This window comes from Lissotriton vulgaris, chromosome 2_1 (assembly GCF_964263255.1).
Source record: "Lissotriton vulgaris chromosome 2_1, aLisVul1.2, whole genome shotgun sequence".
NCBI classification, from domain to species: Eukaryota; Metazoa; Chordata; class Amphibia; order Caudata; family Salamandridae; genus Lissotriton; species Lissotriton vulgaris.
This window is the reverse complement of record NC_141687.1, coordinates 1,023,690,476-1,023,707,208: the sequence shown is the minus strand read 5'-3', so window position 1 is coordinate 1,023,707,208 and position 16,733 is coordinate 1,023,690,476. Positions and strand designations below refer to the sequence as shown.

The window sequence follows — 16,733 nt, the reverse complement described above, 5'->3', positions numbered from 1 at the left end:
GGGCAGTTTGGGAAATTAAAGGCAAAAAAGAAGCAATTTTATGCAAACCTCACCATTTCCGTTTATTTATTTTATCTGAACCTTTGGAGACAATCCAGCTTAATTTTAATTTCCCTTCGAAAATACATTTCATAATGTCCACTGCTATAATATTCTTACCTGAAAGTATTTGCATTTACAACATTTTAATATTTTGTATTCTAACAATGTTAGATCCTCCAGTCTCCTCTTAGAGGATCTGCGGTGAATAACCTACTGCATTTCGGTTCCCTGTAGTCGGTTTTCTCTAGCTACTGGTTCAAAGACATCCCTCCTGAAACACAAATGCTAGTGGGCAATGGATCACTGCTTCTTCTGCTTACCGTGCTCCTTCCTATTTGGGCCCAAACAAACGGTTGGCCCTTTTCTCTACCCTAAAAGATGCCTTGATAAGCTTTGGTTCATAAGGCTACTCTTATATTATGTAACCTTGTAGTGGGCGTCACTTCCTGTACTGCCCAAGTGTTTCTACCACTGTGTCCCTATACCTCGTAGCAAGAATCAACAGTTATAAGAATAACATCATTGACCAATCTTCAAACTTTATTCTGCCTGAACCCAGCGGCAGAAGTACTTGGGTTGATATGACACCTCTCTGTGAAAAGGCAACGATCTCCTTTGCAATCACCTGCAATGTTACTTCTGAAGGCCTTACTAAGAATCTGTGGTAGACACGTCCCATGCGTCTTACTGTTGGTCAAGCATCAATCTACAACGCGATCACGGTTTACCAGAATCCTTTGTTCTTAGTAGAGTTTAATATTCTAATTCCTGCAGGCAGTCTCTTTGCTTGTAGGTAAGCCCCTGGCACCTGTTTGGAAGGCTTTACTGTAATGTAAGTGGAAACAATTTGCAGCCATCTCAATTATTCTATGTACCACAAGGCAAACTGATGAACCTGCATTCTTAGCCTACTCTTTAATACTCATCTGTTTGGATTACTGTTCAAAATAACTGTAGGCGGGTTTAAGCTAACGAGCTGGAGTATAAATACATTCTATACTTCCTTATTCACTGCACTGTAAATGTGAGTAAGGACACAGACATTTCCTGGGCTGGGCTTCCTGCGCTGTCCCACCCCTGGCCTGAGCTAGGTCAGAGAGCTCAGCAACAGCAGCTGCGCGGTCCGTCGAAAGCCTGAATGCAGATTTCTTAGTCATCCCTCATAAGCAACCGCCTGCAGAGCATGCTGCCGACAGACAAGTTTTGGCTGCCGATTCTCTTATGCCTGGTTCCCTTCCATAGAAGTACTTGCTCGTATTTCCAGTTCTTGTGCACGGTCTAACTCCATGGCCTGCTATTCAAGGCTATCTTGCTGCCAGATGTTCTCTAAATAACCTCACTCTTGAAACCCCCTACTGGAGGCAAGCCAGGGTACAATAATTGGTGCTCATATTCAGTAGCAGGTGACCATAAGCACAGCAGGAGTGACAGCAGCCACAGGCACTTTAACCGAATTACAGTGAATGGGGCAGCAGCTAGAGAAATAGGGTCCACAGGCCCAGACATGGTCAATGGTGCTACAGTAACAAGCAGAGCAAGAAGATCCAAACACAGACATGTGATAGATAACCTGTGGTTATTAAATGGCTAGCTCTACTTTTTATAGTACAATACACAATCCTACACCGTACAGAACGAGAATTTGATCTGGCACTAAACAGATTTTAGTAATACAAGAAAAACTTACTTGTGACTTACAGACGCAACAACAGTACAACAAAGTAGCCCTCCAACTCAAAGTGTAAGATATAAATAATAAAGTCAGAAGCTCTTAGCTTGCTCAATTAATAAAAATATTCCAAAATAAATAACTGGCTACATTTGAGTGCGTTTGATTTACAGTTCGCACTTCGATTTCTTGAGACCACAGAAAATAGGACTCATTAGGTCCATAAAGTACATTTCATGTGTACTCAGCGTTAACTGTTTTTCATAGTTCAAAGCCTTCTTAAGTGTGTTAAAATAGAACTGTGTTTGATAAAACCCTTTAGTTTACACCCACCCATAACTGTAATGAGACAAATACAAAACCACTGTGTGACCGGGTTCACGTTCCGAACTGTTCATTAATACACATCCACACGGAAGCATTAATAAAAGGACTTACAAGTCTCACCTCGCCCTCTCTAGGCCACGCTCTACCATTCTGGACATATTTGTTCTGGTTCTGTCGCTTCTTCTGCCCTCCATCAGCAAACTTACATAACAGAGGTTCTGAAGGAACTAGTAGAGGAGGAAACACAAAAAGGATACAAAATATTACAATATTATTCCCAGCAGCAATATACAAATAACAAGCATTGGCAACGCCAGTAGGTGTTGCCTCTGCAAAAGCTAGCTTTGCCAATTTCTTTTAACTGTGTAACCTTGTTTTTAAACAAAGACCACATCCTTCTTTTACAATCATTTAGTGTGAAAGTAGCTGTGCAGTGTTTTGGATTGTGACCAGTGATGCTGAAATTATTCTAAGTGGCATTGTTTGTAGCTCGCAGCATGGCTCTAAGAAACAAGCACTGGCATAGCCATAGAAAATAGGTCTCGCATTTGGGACCTTATAAGTGTTTAGGCATGCAACATTTGATGTTGTTGCACCAAGGATATTGCGCTGGATAACTAAACACTCATAAGGTCCTAAAAGTAGACCTATTGGCTATGCCAATGCTTGTTTTTTTGTAAACGCCATTCATCCACTCCCTGGAGCAAGATGTCCGCAGGATCCTGGGTGGCTGCTCAGATGGTAGGGTTGTGCCGAATAGCGCCCTTTCAGAGGCACTTTCCAGTCCAGGGCTCTATTTCCAGAAATCTCTGATTCCAGGTGAGTTATTCGGACGTGTTTCATTTAACCAAACCAAGCCTTCAATTCCCACAATGCAGTGCACCAGGCTCTCAAATGATACCATCAGGCTGAAAAATGTATAAACCTGTGAAAACCTGCTTTAGAAAATGTAACTAACATGAAGATTTATCTAAAATCCCATAGTACTGTTTACAGAAAGCCAATGTGAGTTTGGGGTGTAATTGTCACATTAATAAGTTTTTTATACGTTTTTTTGTTGTTAATTGTTTTAGCGTCAGCATCCGGAACGCATACAGCCGCACAGGCAGCAGCAGTGGAAGTTCCCTCCCAAAAATGAGTCAAGAAACATGAATACAGATAAAGTATTTGTTTTTTGATGTTTTTATAAAGCTACACTACATTGCACCCTCAAAGAGTAGGCTGAGAGAGGAGGGTGGAACATATGCGAAAGCTCCCCTCGCGTCCTCAAAGGCACAGCAAAGGAGGTGGGTGGAAGTGTAATCCCAGAGAGAAAAGTCACAGCAAAAGCAGCAGCAGTGCAGAGCTCCATGCGCACTGAACAGGTACAGCGGCCTATTCTTGTCAAACACATCTCTGAACGAAGCATATGGAGACAGTATCTCCTGTACCTCACCTCCATCTCCTACTGCAAAAGTCAATAGTGTAACCCAATCAGCTGCAACCTGATAACAGTTCTGTAAACAATGGCCTCAATCCAAGGTAACAGTCCGCCTCACCCAATCGATGCGCGGATTGTGCTTCTGCAGCCAAGGTACCCCAAGAACAATCCCGAAAGAAGGAGCATCAATAAGGTCAAAACAAATTGACTCATTGTCACATAATAAACACATAGGTTCAGTCTGTCGTGTTATTGATCCTGAGGACAATTTAGTCCCATCAATAGCACGTACGGGTTCACGCTGTTCCTTGAACCAGTAATTTCTCGGCCAACTGTATGTCCATAAAATTCCCAGTTGCCCCAGAATCCAGCAGTACTGGCACAGTGGACCTATTACTGTTAGAGATCACCAAGCAAGCAGATATAAAGAAATGCCTTGGTACCCTTTGCACAGTCCCAGCCACCTTATATGAGGCATTGATTTCTCCCACTTCCGCAATCTCCCCCCGTTTACTCACAAACGCCACGGTTTTCTTTGGAGGGAAACTGGACGGTTTAACTGGGCACTCACGAGCATAATGGCCCCCCCTTGCCACAATAGAGACAAAGATTCTGGGCTCTCCTTCTTTCCGTTTCATCAAGGGACAAAGGGCCTCTAACCCCCTCTATTTCCATTGGTTCGGGACCTGTCTTCATGTCTACGGATGGTCTCATTTAATTTCGTGTTGGATATACCCGCGAAGCCTGATATCTATTTTTCTCCCCACGTCTCTCCAATAGACGATGATTCAACTTTATCACCAAGTCTATGAAGGCCACACAATCATCAGGGGGATCCACTACTTGTAAGACTACATCCTTCAGATCCCCACATAATCCCGGATAGAAGAGGGAAGTTCTTTTGGCCATTGGCCATTGTGTCTCCGACACCAATCGATTAAATGAAGACACATATGTCAGCAAGTCCTGTTTCCCCTGCTTCAGTTTCAACAATTCCGCATCACTAGCCTGCATAAATGCGTGTTTAGCAAACAAACACTGCATCTGTTCCTTGAAGGCCAAGTAATTGTATAATACGGGATCATCATTGTCCACTGATGGAACCGCCCACAAAGCTCCCGTTCCTGCCAGATATGATATAATAAAAGCCACCTTGGCGGAATCATCAGGGAACGCTGTTGGACGGCACATGAAATGTAGATGACACTGGTTCATGAATGTACTGTACTTATTACAATCTCCTGTGAACCGTTCAGGAACAGCCAAAGGAACCGGGACAGGAGTGGTCACTGTGACTGATATCGGGGCACTGCCTCCCGCTCCCTGCCCTGACCCTCTATCAAATTGGAAAGTGGCGGGTTGTACAATAGGCCTTTGACCCCTAGTCTGACCTCTTGCTCTAACAGCAACCAACTCATGCCGTAACCCCAGGTTCTCCTGCCGCAAATCCTGTACCTGCGACTGTAACGAAGTTATTGCACCCATTACATCCTGTAATGTGGGAGTGCCCTCCCCTCCAACTGCGTTGCCAGACTCATCCATCCTCGCCCGGGCAGTGTATGAATACGTGGGCTTATTGTTCTGTCAAGAGCACACCATCAGACTATGCCCAACACTGTGGGAGCGAGGATTATCCCATTCCTCCTTCCAATACCCCTGCAACGTTCACTAAAAGAGCAACACAGTGAACACATTACTGGGGCACCGGGAGAGGGTGAGAAAAAGGTATGTGGAAAACACAAGGGTAAGAAGAGCGAACAAAATCTCCTCAGGTAACTTCCTTCTTCCCTATTCAATATACCATAGTGCGTGGACAGCACCTGCATAGGAAGACAAACAATCCTCTTAACTACATACAATAATGTTTATAGGTCCATGCACACACAAGCCCAATCATAATGTGCCAAAAAGAAGCATTGTGCCAATGAAGCTCTAATCTAATAGGTAAATGTTCACTTCTTGTAAAGGAACAGGAATGTCACAGAGGACTTCAGTATCCAGGATACCTCTCTTCTTAGTTTCTCAGAGCTATGGGCACTCAAGGGGAAAAAACTCCAAGTAACAGAGAAAAACCCCAACTGATTAAGGCCCAATATAAAGAAAAGATCGAAAAACCTACTATTTAGTGGCCACTAAAGTAAAAGGAACAAACAAACACGAACACTGTTCACTCGTGTTTTTACCCGAACTTCGCAAAACGAAGTTGATAGGTTACAAAAAACCAGAAAGTAAAGTCCAGAACGTGATTCTTGCACAGAATTCCTTTGTGTTCAAGACTTTCAGGCAAAAGGTACAAACGACTCCAGGACAACAAGAGTCTTATTTAGGAAACATAAGACCATATCCTGCTGACAGCATGCCTCAGCAATGTCCCAGCACACAGCAAGGGAAGCTCACCCTCGACATTATGGAGGAGGAAAAAAAAGGCAGTCCAATCCAGCTACAGCAGCGATCCAGAAAGGAAAGAAATTGTCCCAAAAAAGGAGAGATTCCAGAATACAACGAGGGGACTAGGAACTCCAAGTGCAATTCTCCAGGAAATCCACAGGTGAGGCTCAGACTAAAGACAATAAGCACTGGGACCCACACCAGCAGTCCCTTTGTAGCACAGGCACCAGACATGTGACCCAATGTGTGCATAGACATAAAAACAAGACTACATGGTGAAGGGGTCTAATTCCTAACACACCACACACCCTCTCACAGCCACACAAGGCTCCGGGAATACAAGCTTACCCCAGGCACGCCAAACCACCATTCCTCATATCAACAGAACATATACAAGTCTGATAACAGAAGGACACAGACCCTTATCCACAAAACAACAGCGCGCGTGCATGCACACAAACTGTGCACCAAAGGCAGCAGTTGTGGAAGCGTACAAGGATGCAGCACTACAATCGCAATTCTGCAAAATGTGAATGAAACCGCGGCTCATCTATAAATACAAAATAGGAAAAATGTCTAGAGCAGATTAGACTTGAGTTGACGTTTTACCGCGTGCTTCTATGAATAGTATATCTAGACACACACATATTATTCTCGACTGGTCTCCAGGGCCCTCTCCAGGGTGGTTAGAGCTCCTCCTCCACCCCCAGCATAAATCCTCACCGCTGTTTAACTTCAGGCGTTAACGAGACAAGACGAATGGCTTCCCTCACCACCCCAGATTTCACAGTGACGGGGGCAATATCCCCCATGCCCCCCGGGAGCTGCTTCGCTGCTGCTGTGTGGCATTCGAATGTGAACGGCATGGCGCACAGTGGACTAATGAGATAAAAAAAATTGGTGAGCTTCGACAGAAGCCTCTCACGCTACATATTGTACCGCACGGACTGATCTATGCCTGCCAATTAGAGGTGCAGAGAGCATGATGGGGTGGGAAAGGCAGCCTCGTGCCCACACAGCGCCTCAATGCTATTGTGACAGGAAAGGCTTTTTTGTTTTACCAAAGCGCAGCACCTCTATTTGGACTGACAGAACGAATGTAGCATGTGAAGAGATTCAACCTCAGAATACAACAAGCATGAGGGAGCGTTTTGCTGCCCCACAGCCGCGAAAGAGCAGGCAAATGCACTTGCGAGCAGTTTTCAATTACCGCGTGCGCAGCTGCTCGCTCCCGCTGGGTGGATGCCAGCACAAACACCAGTGTGCTTGAAAAGGAGCAGACTGATGGCTAAAGGCCCTCCTAGAGCAGCGCATGTGCGCTGCCTAGGCGAGACCTAAAAAGCGGTTCTTTGACTTTGCCAGGTATATGTTTTGACTTCAAATGAGACATAAAACAACATATGCTGCTAGCTGCAAAACTGTCCTAAGGGCTTTGGAGAATGAAGCAAGAAGATGTGATTACTGGCAGAGTTGTGGACTTTGGAACTGGGGAGGTAGGTTCAAGTAGCTGTGGCTGAACATCTTGTGATTCGGGACACATCACTTAATCTCCCTGTGCCTAAAACATGAATGTGATTTTGTGATAATACAAACTGAACAGTTCATAAAATTATGTAAATCCATCCCAGCAGCGTGCACGGGAGAGCAGCGCAAGCCTCATGGTATGTTAGGGGCAGATGTTTTATGCTTGCTACATGCTTCAGGTGCCATGTCAAAGGTGGCATAAGGGTCGGATTGGGAACCCGAAGCAGTCTTGGCAATTTTGTCGGACCAGCCCCCTTGGGGGCGCAAGTGTGAAGCGCTGCTGCTTTTTTTTTTTTACTAGGGGGCCGATATTGCAGCAGTGCTGCAAAAAAAACCCCAGTAACAAAGCCGGCCCTAACGGCTGCAAAACCGGCAACCACTGCTGCAAAACCAACCCCATCCTTCCAGCCTCACAGGGCCTGATGCCCGCTACGGCCAGTCTGGCCCTGGGTGGCATGTGTGCCCACCAGTTTGGTGGCTTGATGCTGCACTTTAGGATAGGTGGAGCAATTAACATGCCAGAACAGGCGGGGATATTTCATGCATATACTTTTGCAGTGTAGCGTGTACCTTTACTATATATTGCTCCCACTGAAAACATATATACACTTCAAAGTAAACGGTGTTGCACCGCGAATTAGACACGGTCACACAGAGACAGAGTTCATGTTAAATAGATAGAAACACGCGATGTCACAAAAAAACTGAACCTTGGCAAAGAAAATGTTAATCTGCTGAGAGAAGCATTACACCAAAGTTCTGCTAGAACAACATGCAACGGCAACACAACGAGCTCTGGGCAGCAATGCCCCTGACACAGCAATCAATCGGCAAATTAATTGTACCTTCAACGGCATGATCCGAACAAGTATAACAAACATTCACAACAGTTTACCGTTGGGTCATTAGCAATGGTAAACCTAACACACTAGTTATCGGGTAAAGTCAACTCTGTGTTTGTATTGCAGATTGATAGTATTCATTAAACATTTAATCAAGTATTAATAATTTAATTGTGTAAATGTCAAATGAAAAAAGACTGTTTCGGTTAATATACCGTAGGTATGCACCTACAACCCCCGCTTTTTTTTCGTAATCACTGTTCGTCGAAGCCCTAAGTGCCCACAGCCTTTAATTTCTTTCGTGAGGGTTAATATGGTGGCAGCAGCTGGAACAACACCTGCAAGACTGCCACTTTCAAGCTTCTCTTACGGGTGCCAATGTTAAATTCAGTGCAGCATGCCAGAATTATATTTGTCTTTCATTATTGTAGCTCCATGTCCACATACATATACCTATATGTATGCTGCATGCATTTTAACAATTGTGGGAGGGGGGCTTAAACCATACCATCTTCTGCAGTGTTAGCCCCCCAATTGTGTGCCCATGAGAGGCCTGTTTCTTCCACTCTCAAGCTACCTGTGGCCTTCTTTCAGCATGCAACAAATTTATTGGAAGGTTCCCCTGGTTGTTATCACAGGAAGGGGGAGAGTAGTGCGAAATAGGAGACCCTGTGGTTTGTTATTACTAAATGAAGTCAAAAATACTGACTAAAACAAGACAATGTGGGGCAAGACAGGTCTCTAGGTAGTCCTAATTTGTCAATTATATTATAATGGCAAATGAATATGTAGAACACTTTTCATACTGTATATCCAAGTATTATGAGATCAACAAATCCACCAAAGATATAAGAAATGTTATATATAAACACAATTTATTAAAATACCTCCCTTAAGGGTTACAATCTAAATTAAAATACATTAAAATAAATTTTCCACATAGTGAACAAATCTGTGATAAAAAAGGTCAAAGGAAAGAGTCGACGCGGCGTTTCGGTGTTCGTTTGTAATATTCACACCTTCATCAGGACACTGACATTTGATTGGTAATCTGATTTTTCGAAGTTTCTTTTTTAATTTTAGAAGACTTCTAAAACAACTGTAAATTTGTGTTACATCTGTTTCTTATGGTCATGTGGTACCTGTAATAAGGTAACTGCATAAGATGATTAGACACGGAGGAGCCACCGGAATTTACTCTCGGGTCAGGTTCAAAAGGGGGCTCAGGATCCCTTCGTCAATTCGGAATCACAAGTTTATATATTCATTTTTGTGCGGCTGTTGTGGTTAGTTGATCATTTGTCTGGTGCCTTAAGTTTTAACCTTTGTAGTTTGATTCGGCCGTGTTCAATTCCTCCGGGAATGATTCAATTAATCAGTGTGATTAATATCAGTGCCCAGTTTCCTCTGTTAACTTTCAAACATGCAGAACTTGAAACAATTATTGTGCTTTTGTTTGTGGTATAAATAGAGGTCTCCCTTGTACCATGGCTGGTATGAGTAGAATGTGGGGCCTTCGAGTCGCTAAACATGCGCTGACCTCTTCTGCATAAAGTAGTTTGGCGCATTAATTGCAGACCAGTAGTAGAGCTTTAGATCACATCAGTTACATTAAACATGTTTCTATATTAGGCATGGGAATATTAAGTGATTTGCCTAGAATCACCAAATGGTGAGTCGATGCATAGACTTGAACCTGGTTCACCAACTCTCAAGTTGGCAGCTCTGGCCGTAATGCCACATTCCCTCGCCTGTGAGTTTTGCGCCGATGTTTCACGCTGATAAGCAAACAGACCAGATGGCTCGGACTCGCTGCTAGGGATGAGTGTTGCATTAATATATACTTTTCTTGTCAACTCAATACTATAACTAAAGATCAGTCCGAAATAACGTTGCAGCTTTAAGAAAGAAAGTCACATGGGATGCTAATAGATGTAACTTGCAGTTCCATATAGTGCTCACTCTGTATGGCGGCATTTCAGTGCTTCGCAACACAAGTATACTGTTATCATGCGAGTGTACATTTTAAAAATTTACTCACCTGTTTACCGCCGAGTGTTGAGCGCTGCATCACAAAATACTGAATAGAGGCTGGGAATCCCACCTGGTTCCTTAATCACGATGGTAGCAGCTCTCGCAATTGGGCCACATTGCTTGCACATCTCAGAAATGTCAACTTTTTTATAGCAACCGCCAGCCTTACCACCACTAACTTGCAAAATTACAAAGGCGAATGACCAGGAAGCTGGGAGCGAAACTACGAATATTGCTCAGGAACAAGGGTGGGGGGGGGGGGGGCGGAGGGGGGGTACAGGGGTGGGATTGGAACCCATGCCTAGCTGGAGCAGGCGTTCCCATACTGTAGCAGCGGATAATGCTGAAACAGGGCAAGACTTCCGATTGTACTGCCCTAAACCCCATGTACCCTCCTCATCTGATAATCATCAAAGAGAGGTTCAAATGCCATTAAAACACAGCAGACTGGTGGGACGTGCACTCGCAGGGACGGTTCGAAGATAAAGATAAAAGTAGTCCCCAGAAGAAAAGCAGTGGATGGACACTAATACTTAGGATTTTGAGAGGGGTAAGTAGCCAAAAATAGTGGCGCCAGCAAGCACAGATCATTTTGAAGCCAAACATGAGTGACAAAGCTGCCAAACAATGGTAAGCAATGGGCGGAAAGTAAGCCCACTCACAGTGTGTAAACAAAATATCTTGCAGAGACAGGGCATGGGTTGTCTAGGCAAGACCTAAAAAGTGAAAAGCTGCCTAACTTTGCTGCAACTCAACATACACATACGAGAGTTTCCTTGGAACAACTGCAATGCAGGTTTATAAATAAATGCGCCATTAGTGGGTGATTACAGCAGTGGTATTCTATGTTTACACTGTAGATGTCAACTTGCATCACTTGGTGAACAGTGGCATGATTGAGATCATGAACAGTGCATTGTGGTTATGAGCGTGTAGCTAACCATGAATGTGGAATTTTAGTGGCTGTATGCTTTTAGAATATAACCATACTGTCTCTTCAACTATATATTTTAAGGGACTTGCTATTCAATTCAAAGAATATAAACATTTATCATAACCAAACGGGAAGGGAAAACATAACCTTTCTTTAACGTACAGTTCTCCTGCACTAGTACTTTTCATCGATCCACATGAAAGCCACTCTAGTCCCCGGTGATGTATAACATGTTTGACAACATTGCATACATGTGCTCAAGAATCTGAAGGTGAAGTCTGGTGAACAGGTTACACACACCCACTCACCTTATTGGTTGAAATATGGGTTGACGTTTAATGTGGCAGAAAGGCTTTCATTTATTTTGTGGGCGATTCTCAGAGAGTTACTGGAGTTAATTAAAAAAGCACGTGAATCTGCAAGGATACCAATAGTGGTCAACTGGAGTTACATTACAAGTAACTAGCTTTTTCTTATGTACAGTCGCTGATCTGGAGAGAAGTCTGGCCATTCATATACATCACTCTATTAGTGAAAAAATAAATAATTACTATCCTTTGAGTGACAAATTATGAGTCTCTTTATCCAAAACAAAGAGCATAAATTTGTTCTGAATGCCATCATCTGACTAAATAACGTTTCACTTTTTACATTGATTGGTCTTAAATTAAAAAAAAAATATATTACATTTTTACTAAACCAACATGTAAACTCCCTGCACCTAAGAACCATTGGGGCTTTAAGAAGCATAAGATGCAGAAACAATACTTTCAGAGAAGGTAAAGAGATGGAAAACAATTAAAAGACTGCAACAATAGAAGGCACCAGCTCACATATATAACGGAATTCTTTAAAATGGTAAATAAGTATGTATTTATTGCCCTCTATGCTACGAGTTTCCATCTTGTTACGCCATACACTGACAAAAAACATAAGTTTAGTTGACTTACACTGCGCACCCCTGACAAAATTATATACTATATCCTTAAGAAAAGATTCGTAAAATGCAACAAACAGAAGGAACCATGCATATACTTTTTCTTCAGCACTTTATCAACTCCATTACATGGGGCTGTGCACATGCTTGACATCTGAGATGTGCATATAGACAGATCCATAAAACAGTCGAGCCGTTTCCATGAGAACTCCCTGCCCTGCCTAATCAGCGGGTGGACGCAATTGGTGTGAAACTACGCTCAACAATGCCCTGCAGGGACAGCCCATAACTCAAACGGCATACCTGCCTAATAGGTGACGCACCTTTATCGCTCCATCCATAAGAACACACCCGGGTGAAGCATGTCGAGATGTGAAAGCACGTGGTTTGTGGCGCACTTCAGAATGCCAGCCGAGCCTGTGGTGCCGGTGTAGGCCTCGTCTCTGTCAGAATACCTGAACTGCCGTGACAAAAAGAAAACCCCTCCTGCTGATACCCTTGGTCAATATGCCTGGTTTATAGTCAATGGCTGGAGTAAAACAGACTCCATTTTATCGTCATGTAATGACGCACTTTTAAGAACACTCTACTCGACTCCACCATTCGGTTCAAACTGGTTTTCATCTGTATTATGGACCTCAATGTTACTCTGGCGGTGTTTTATCACTTGTCCTAATTTTAGTTTGAATTACTACAACGATAAAACATTTTCGGGTTAGAAAAATGAAATACAAATGCTCCCCTATAGGTGATGGATACTTTGGACTCATTTATTAACCGATCTTGTGTGCCCATGATTTACGTTTATGTCTACTTGTATCTTTGGTGATTTTAGGTCTATCCCCCACAGAATGCTATAATATGCTGTCAAGTATTTATTCAGTGCATGTTCGCGGAACCACCGCTTTGTGCTACTTCAGCTTCCGTCAGATATTGGAGCACTATGGAGAAAATCCAAAAAGTACATTTTTATCTTACAAATAGTGCTGCAAATCAGCGACCCCCATACAAAGCAAAGATTCAAATAGTATGGCCAAGTAACCTCGCTGCATGTAGGTTATTTTCCTAACCAAACCTTTCTTAGAGGTTGGAAACATTCTAGAGCTACCAAAAGAGACATGATAATATCTCTTTGCAGTCTTCGGACTAAATTCATACTCAGATTGTGGTTGCAGGATAATTCGTTGTTTTTCATTTTTACATTCTTTAACATGTTTGGAACTACAAATTAATAAATAGGAGTAAAACTGCACTGAAACACTTTAGAAAAGTATTGTTACATTTTTAGGTATCAAATTTCAAATGTTAATCATGGTGTCTTCCAATACAAAAGTATGCATGATATTCATAGAGGAAGGGATTTTTCTTTGGTTTCAACAAATCGTGCTGTTTCGAATGAGCTGCACTGATTCATTGGGAAGTTCTTAGAAAGTGTTGAAATATTCTTGCCATCAATCACGTCAAATTAAAAGGAATTTACCAAGAAACATCGCAACTGTACGCCATCTGCTATGGAACGTTGTTTTGAAATCAGCAGAGGGCACTGAGAGCACCGGGAGGGGTGAGAGAGGAGTGGCGAGAAGAAAGAAAGGTCTAATGCCTTCATTAGGGAGAAATATTCAAAATGACCTGAATTACTTGCATAGCACGAACTAGCAATGTTTCACATGCAAGGTTATGTAACAACAATTTGAAGCTTACTGATGGGAGCATAAAGTTTTCCTTAACATCCCCCAAAATCCATCATCTGCACATCAACTTGTTGACACTGCTACTACAACCAGAAATGCCACGGTCATAATACAACATGGTGGATAAATGCTAGTGGCTATGTTCCAATCTACAATATCTTTCAAAGCTCTGCATGGTAATTAGAGTTCTTCAAAAGAGTCCGATGTGTTCACCTTATTGGCCTGGATCTGGGCACATATCCAAATGTCCTTGAAAAAGCACCGTTTCCCCTTATTGGGGCATATCAACTTAAAACATTAGAAGTGAAGTGATAAACAAGCACTGGCAAAGCCAAGATCCAAAAACTCTATACAGATCTATACTTCTAAATGGCAATGATTGTACAGTGGATGCATATATATGTGTGTGCTCAGAGACCCTCGGTGACTCACAATCATTTCAAAACCAATTAAATTATCTTGAATACTACTTAATACATCAATGATAAAAATACACTTTCTAGTCATGCAGTTTCACTGCTAGACTACCTCAGTGGTTAGGTGCAGATATTACCATGCAAAAAGTAAGCCACCGAGTCCTTTGAAAAGCTTGACAAATCTATATTGATTTTTCATGCACAAATGGGGCCAGCACAAACAACATGATGTCAAGCGAACAACTGACTGTACTACTGCAAAAAGTACATGAGTGCAAGTGCGCCACTGGGCACTCCAGCCGCAAGTGCTCGACTCGGCACACAGGAAGCTCCGGCCTTATGAGAGGTGGCTTGTGACACGCACCTCGGACACGAAACTCATTTCAGACCTATACAAGCTCTTGCAGCCTTCCTCTTCTTACATATACAACCCGGGTAGGGAACGCTGGGAGCGGGAATTGGGGAGGGCCTTGAGTCACACAGAGTGGGACCACATTTCTTATCGGGGACGACACTGTGCACCACACAGGTCTCACGGAAACGTTCACTAAGGTATCCACATACTGGTATTATACTCCGGAGAGACTGCATGAAATGAACCCTCATTACGAGAACACTTGCTGGCGAGCCTGTTGGCAGTTAGGCACACTTACACATGTATTATGGGACTGTCCCCTGCTATGCCCCTACTGGAAAGAAGTTTTGGATGAGATTGATTCGTGTTTTGGCATTGAACTGCTTCGCTTCCCCGCATAGGTCCTGTTGGGCTTGCCCAATGGGTTGATGTACCCTTTGAAGTCTCGTAGGGGTAGGCAGATAGCGATTGCACTAGGTTTGGCTGTTCAAAACATCCTCATTCACTGGCGCACCACCGCCCTTCCCTTCACTACGGGTTGGCTGCATAGATTGTGGCATGTCTTGGGAATGGAAAAGTTGTCGCTCATGGTAGCAGGAGAGGTGGAGCGGTTTAATGAACTGTGGCAGCCATTTCACTCTCTGCTGGTAACGGAATTTAGAGAACTCACATGCCCCCGATATCTCCGGTTACTGAGATTAACTTCGCCAACGGATACAACTAACCAGTGAGTCTAGAATTATGGCCGGTTGGGAGGGAAGAGTGGCCGGGGGGAGGTGATGCAGGAGGGCGAATTTAGATATGTACAGGGGAAGTGGGGGAGGGGTTTGAGGGAAGGAAGGGAGGGGGGAGTTTGGGAAGGGGTTGTTTTTTCTTGAAGTCGTTGTGGATGCAGGCACACCAGGTACTATGCCCAAAAGGACATTACGTTTGCAGAACCGTTACGCGCTGGTTGCGCTCATGTATGGCTGTACCACTGCAATGATTCTTGACGACGACTGTCTTTTCTTTCCTTTTGTAAAAGTTTCAATAAAATGCTTTAAACCTAAAAAGTACATGCGGAGGATAATGGTCATTAAAACATTGGAATGCGCCGAGCAGCACTGAAGGCAATGGATTGACATTAGGCTATAAACACTTGCATAGTCCCATTGACTAACATTATAATGCTGTAAGCCATATCTTCAATCTCTGCCCCCTTATGATATTTGGAGTTGTATTGAAAAGTGAGAGAGACAGAGGCTGTGGCAGAGGGAAATATTGCAGAATTCCTCCTTTCTCCTCAGGCAGCTGTCACTGTCACAGTGGCAAAGTGAAATTTGGGACCGACTGAGGTGACTCCTTCCCTTGTTATATTAGGTTATTGATCTTTGTAAAGCATGAGGAGATACTTGCAAGCATGCGTCACAGCACCAAGGACAGCCAAAAATTACTAACGAAAGCAGGATTTCGGGCGGAGTGAACAACCAGGTTTTGAGTTTCATTTTGAATGAACTGAAGCAGGGTGAGTTCTTAATTTCTAGAGGGAGCGTGCTTCACAATTTAGAGGTCAACTGGGAAAAAGAGCGGCTACCAAAGGGACTGCACCGGATGTCTGGCACCAGCACCTGGGAGCAGGAAGAAAAGCAAAGATGACATTGACCTAAGCGGGACCCTGATTATCAAGCGCTTTTATACAAACCCAAGGACTTGAAAATTGACCATTTAGGGATGCGGAGCCAATGCACATTTTTTTTAGATGATTATACCCCGAAGATGGTATTCTGAGAACGGCACAGACCGTAGCAATCTGGATGATCAGGCTCTGAAGTAAAAATGCGGGGCAACTCAGGGGTGAGATGCCAGAACCCAATCGATGTTAGTAGGGCTTCAGCGACAGAGCCACAAAACAGCGAGAGGGAGGCGAACAATTCCTTAAGCATTTTGTACTAAAGAAAAGTAACCAGGATTGCTTTGGTGTGCAAAAGAAAGAGCGGAGTCAAACTGAAACCAGATTTATGGCAGCACTTTTAGGGGAAGGAGGGCAGCCCAATTCTAGAGGCCACCAAAGAGAAGACCATGGGAAGGTTGTTTGTCGAAGGTGATAACCTCACTTTTATCGCCTGTCTTTTAGATTGCTGGAATCCATCCATTATTAGAATTTCTTTTCAATCA

General features: G+C 43.4%; 1 protein-coding gene across 16 annotated transcripts in view; it reads right to left on the bottom strand.

The window, feature by feature from the left end:
• RBMS1 (RNA binding motif single stranded interacting protein 1) overlaps positions 1-16,733 on the bottom strand; it is a 690,694-nt gene that overhangs the window by 80,100 nt on the left and 593,861 nt on the right. For 10 of the 16 annotated variants that reach the window (XR_015308444.1, XR_015308445.1, XM_086956624.1 and 7 more), the window contains exon 7: positions 2,150-2,265. Coding sequence is in view for 14 of the 16 variants with exons in the window: in XM_086956624.1 (XP_086812750.1) it covers positions 2,150-2,265 (116 nt within the window). In the remaining 2 variants the exon portion in view is untranslated. The remainder of the gene's footprint in view (positions 1-2,149; positions 2,266-16,733) is intronic. The other 6 variants (XM_086956626.1, XM_086956623.1, XM_086956627.1 and 3 more) reach the window with 1 other exon arrangement.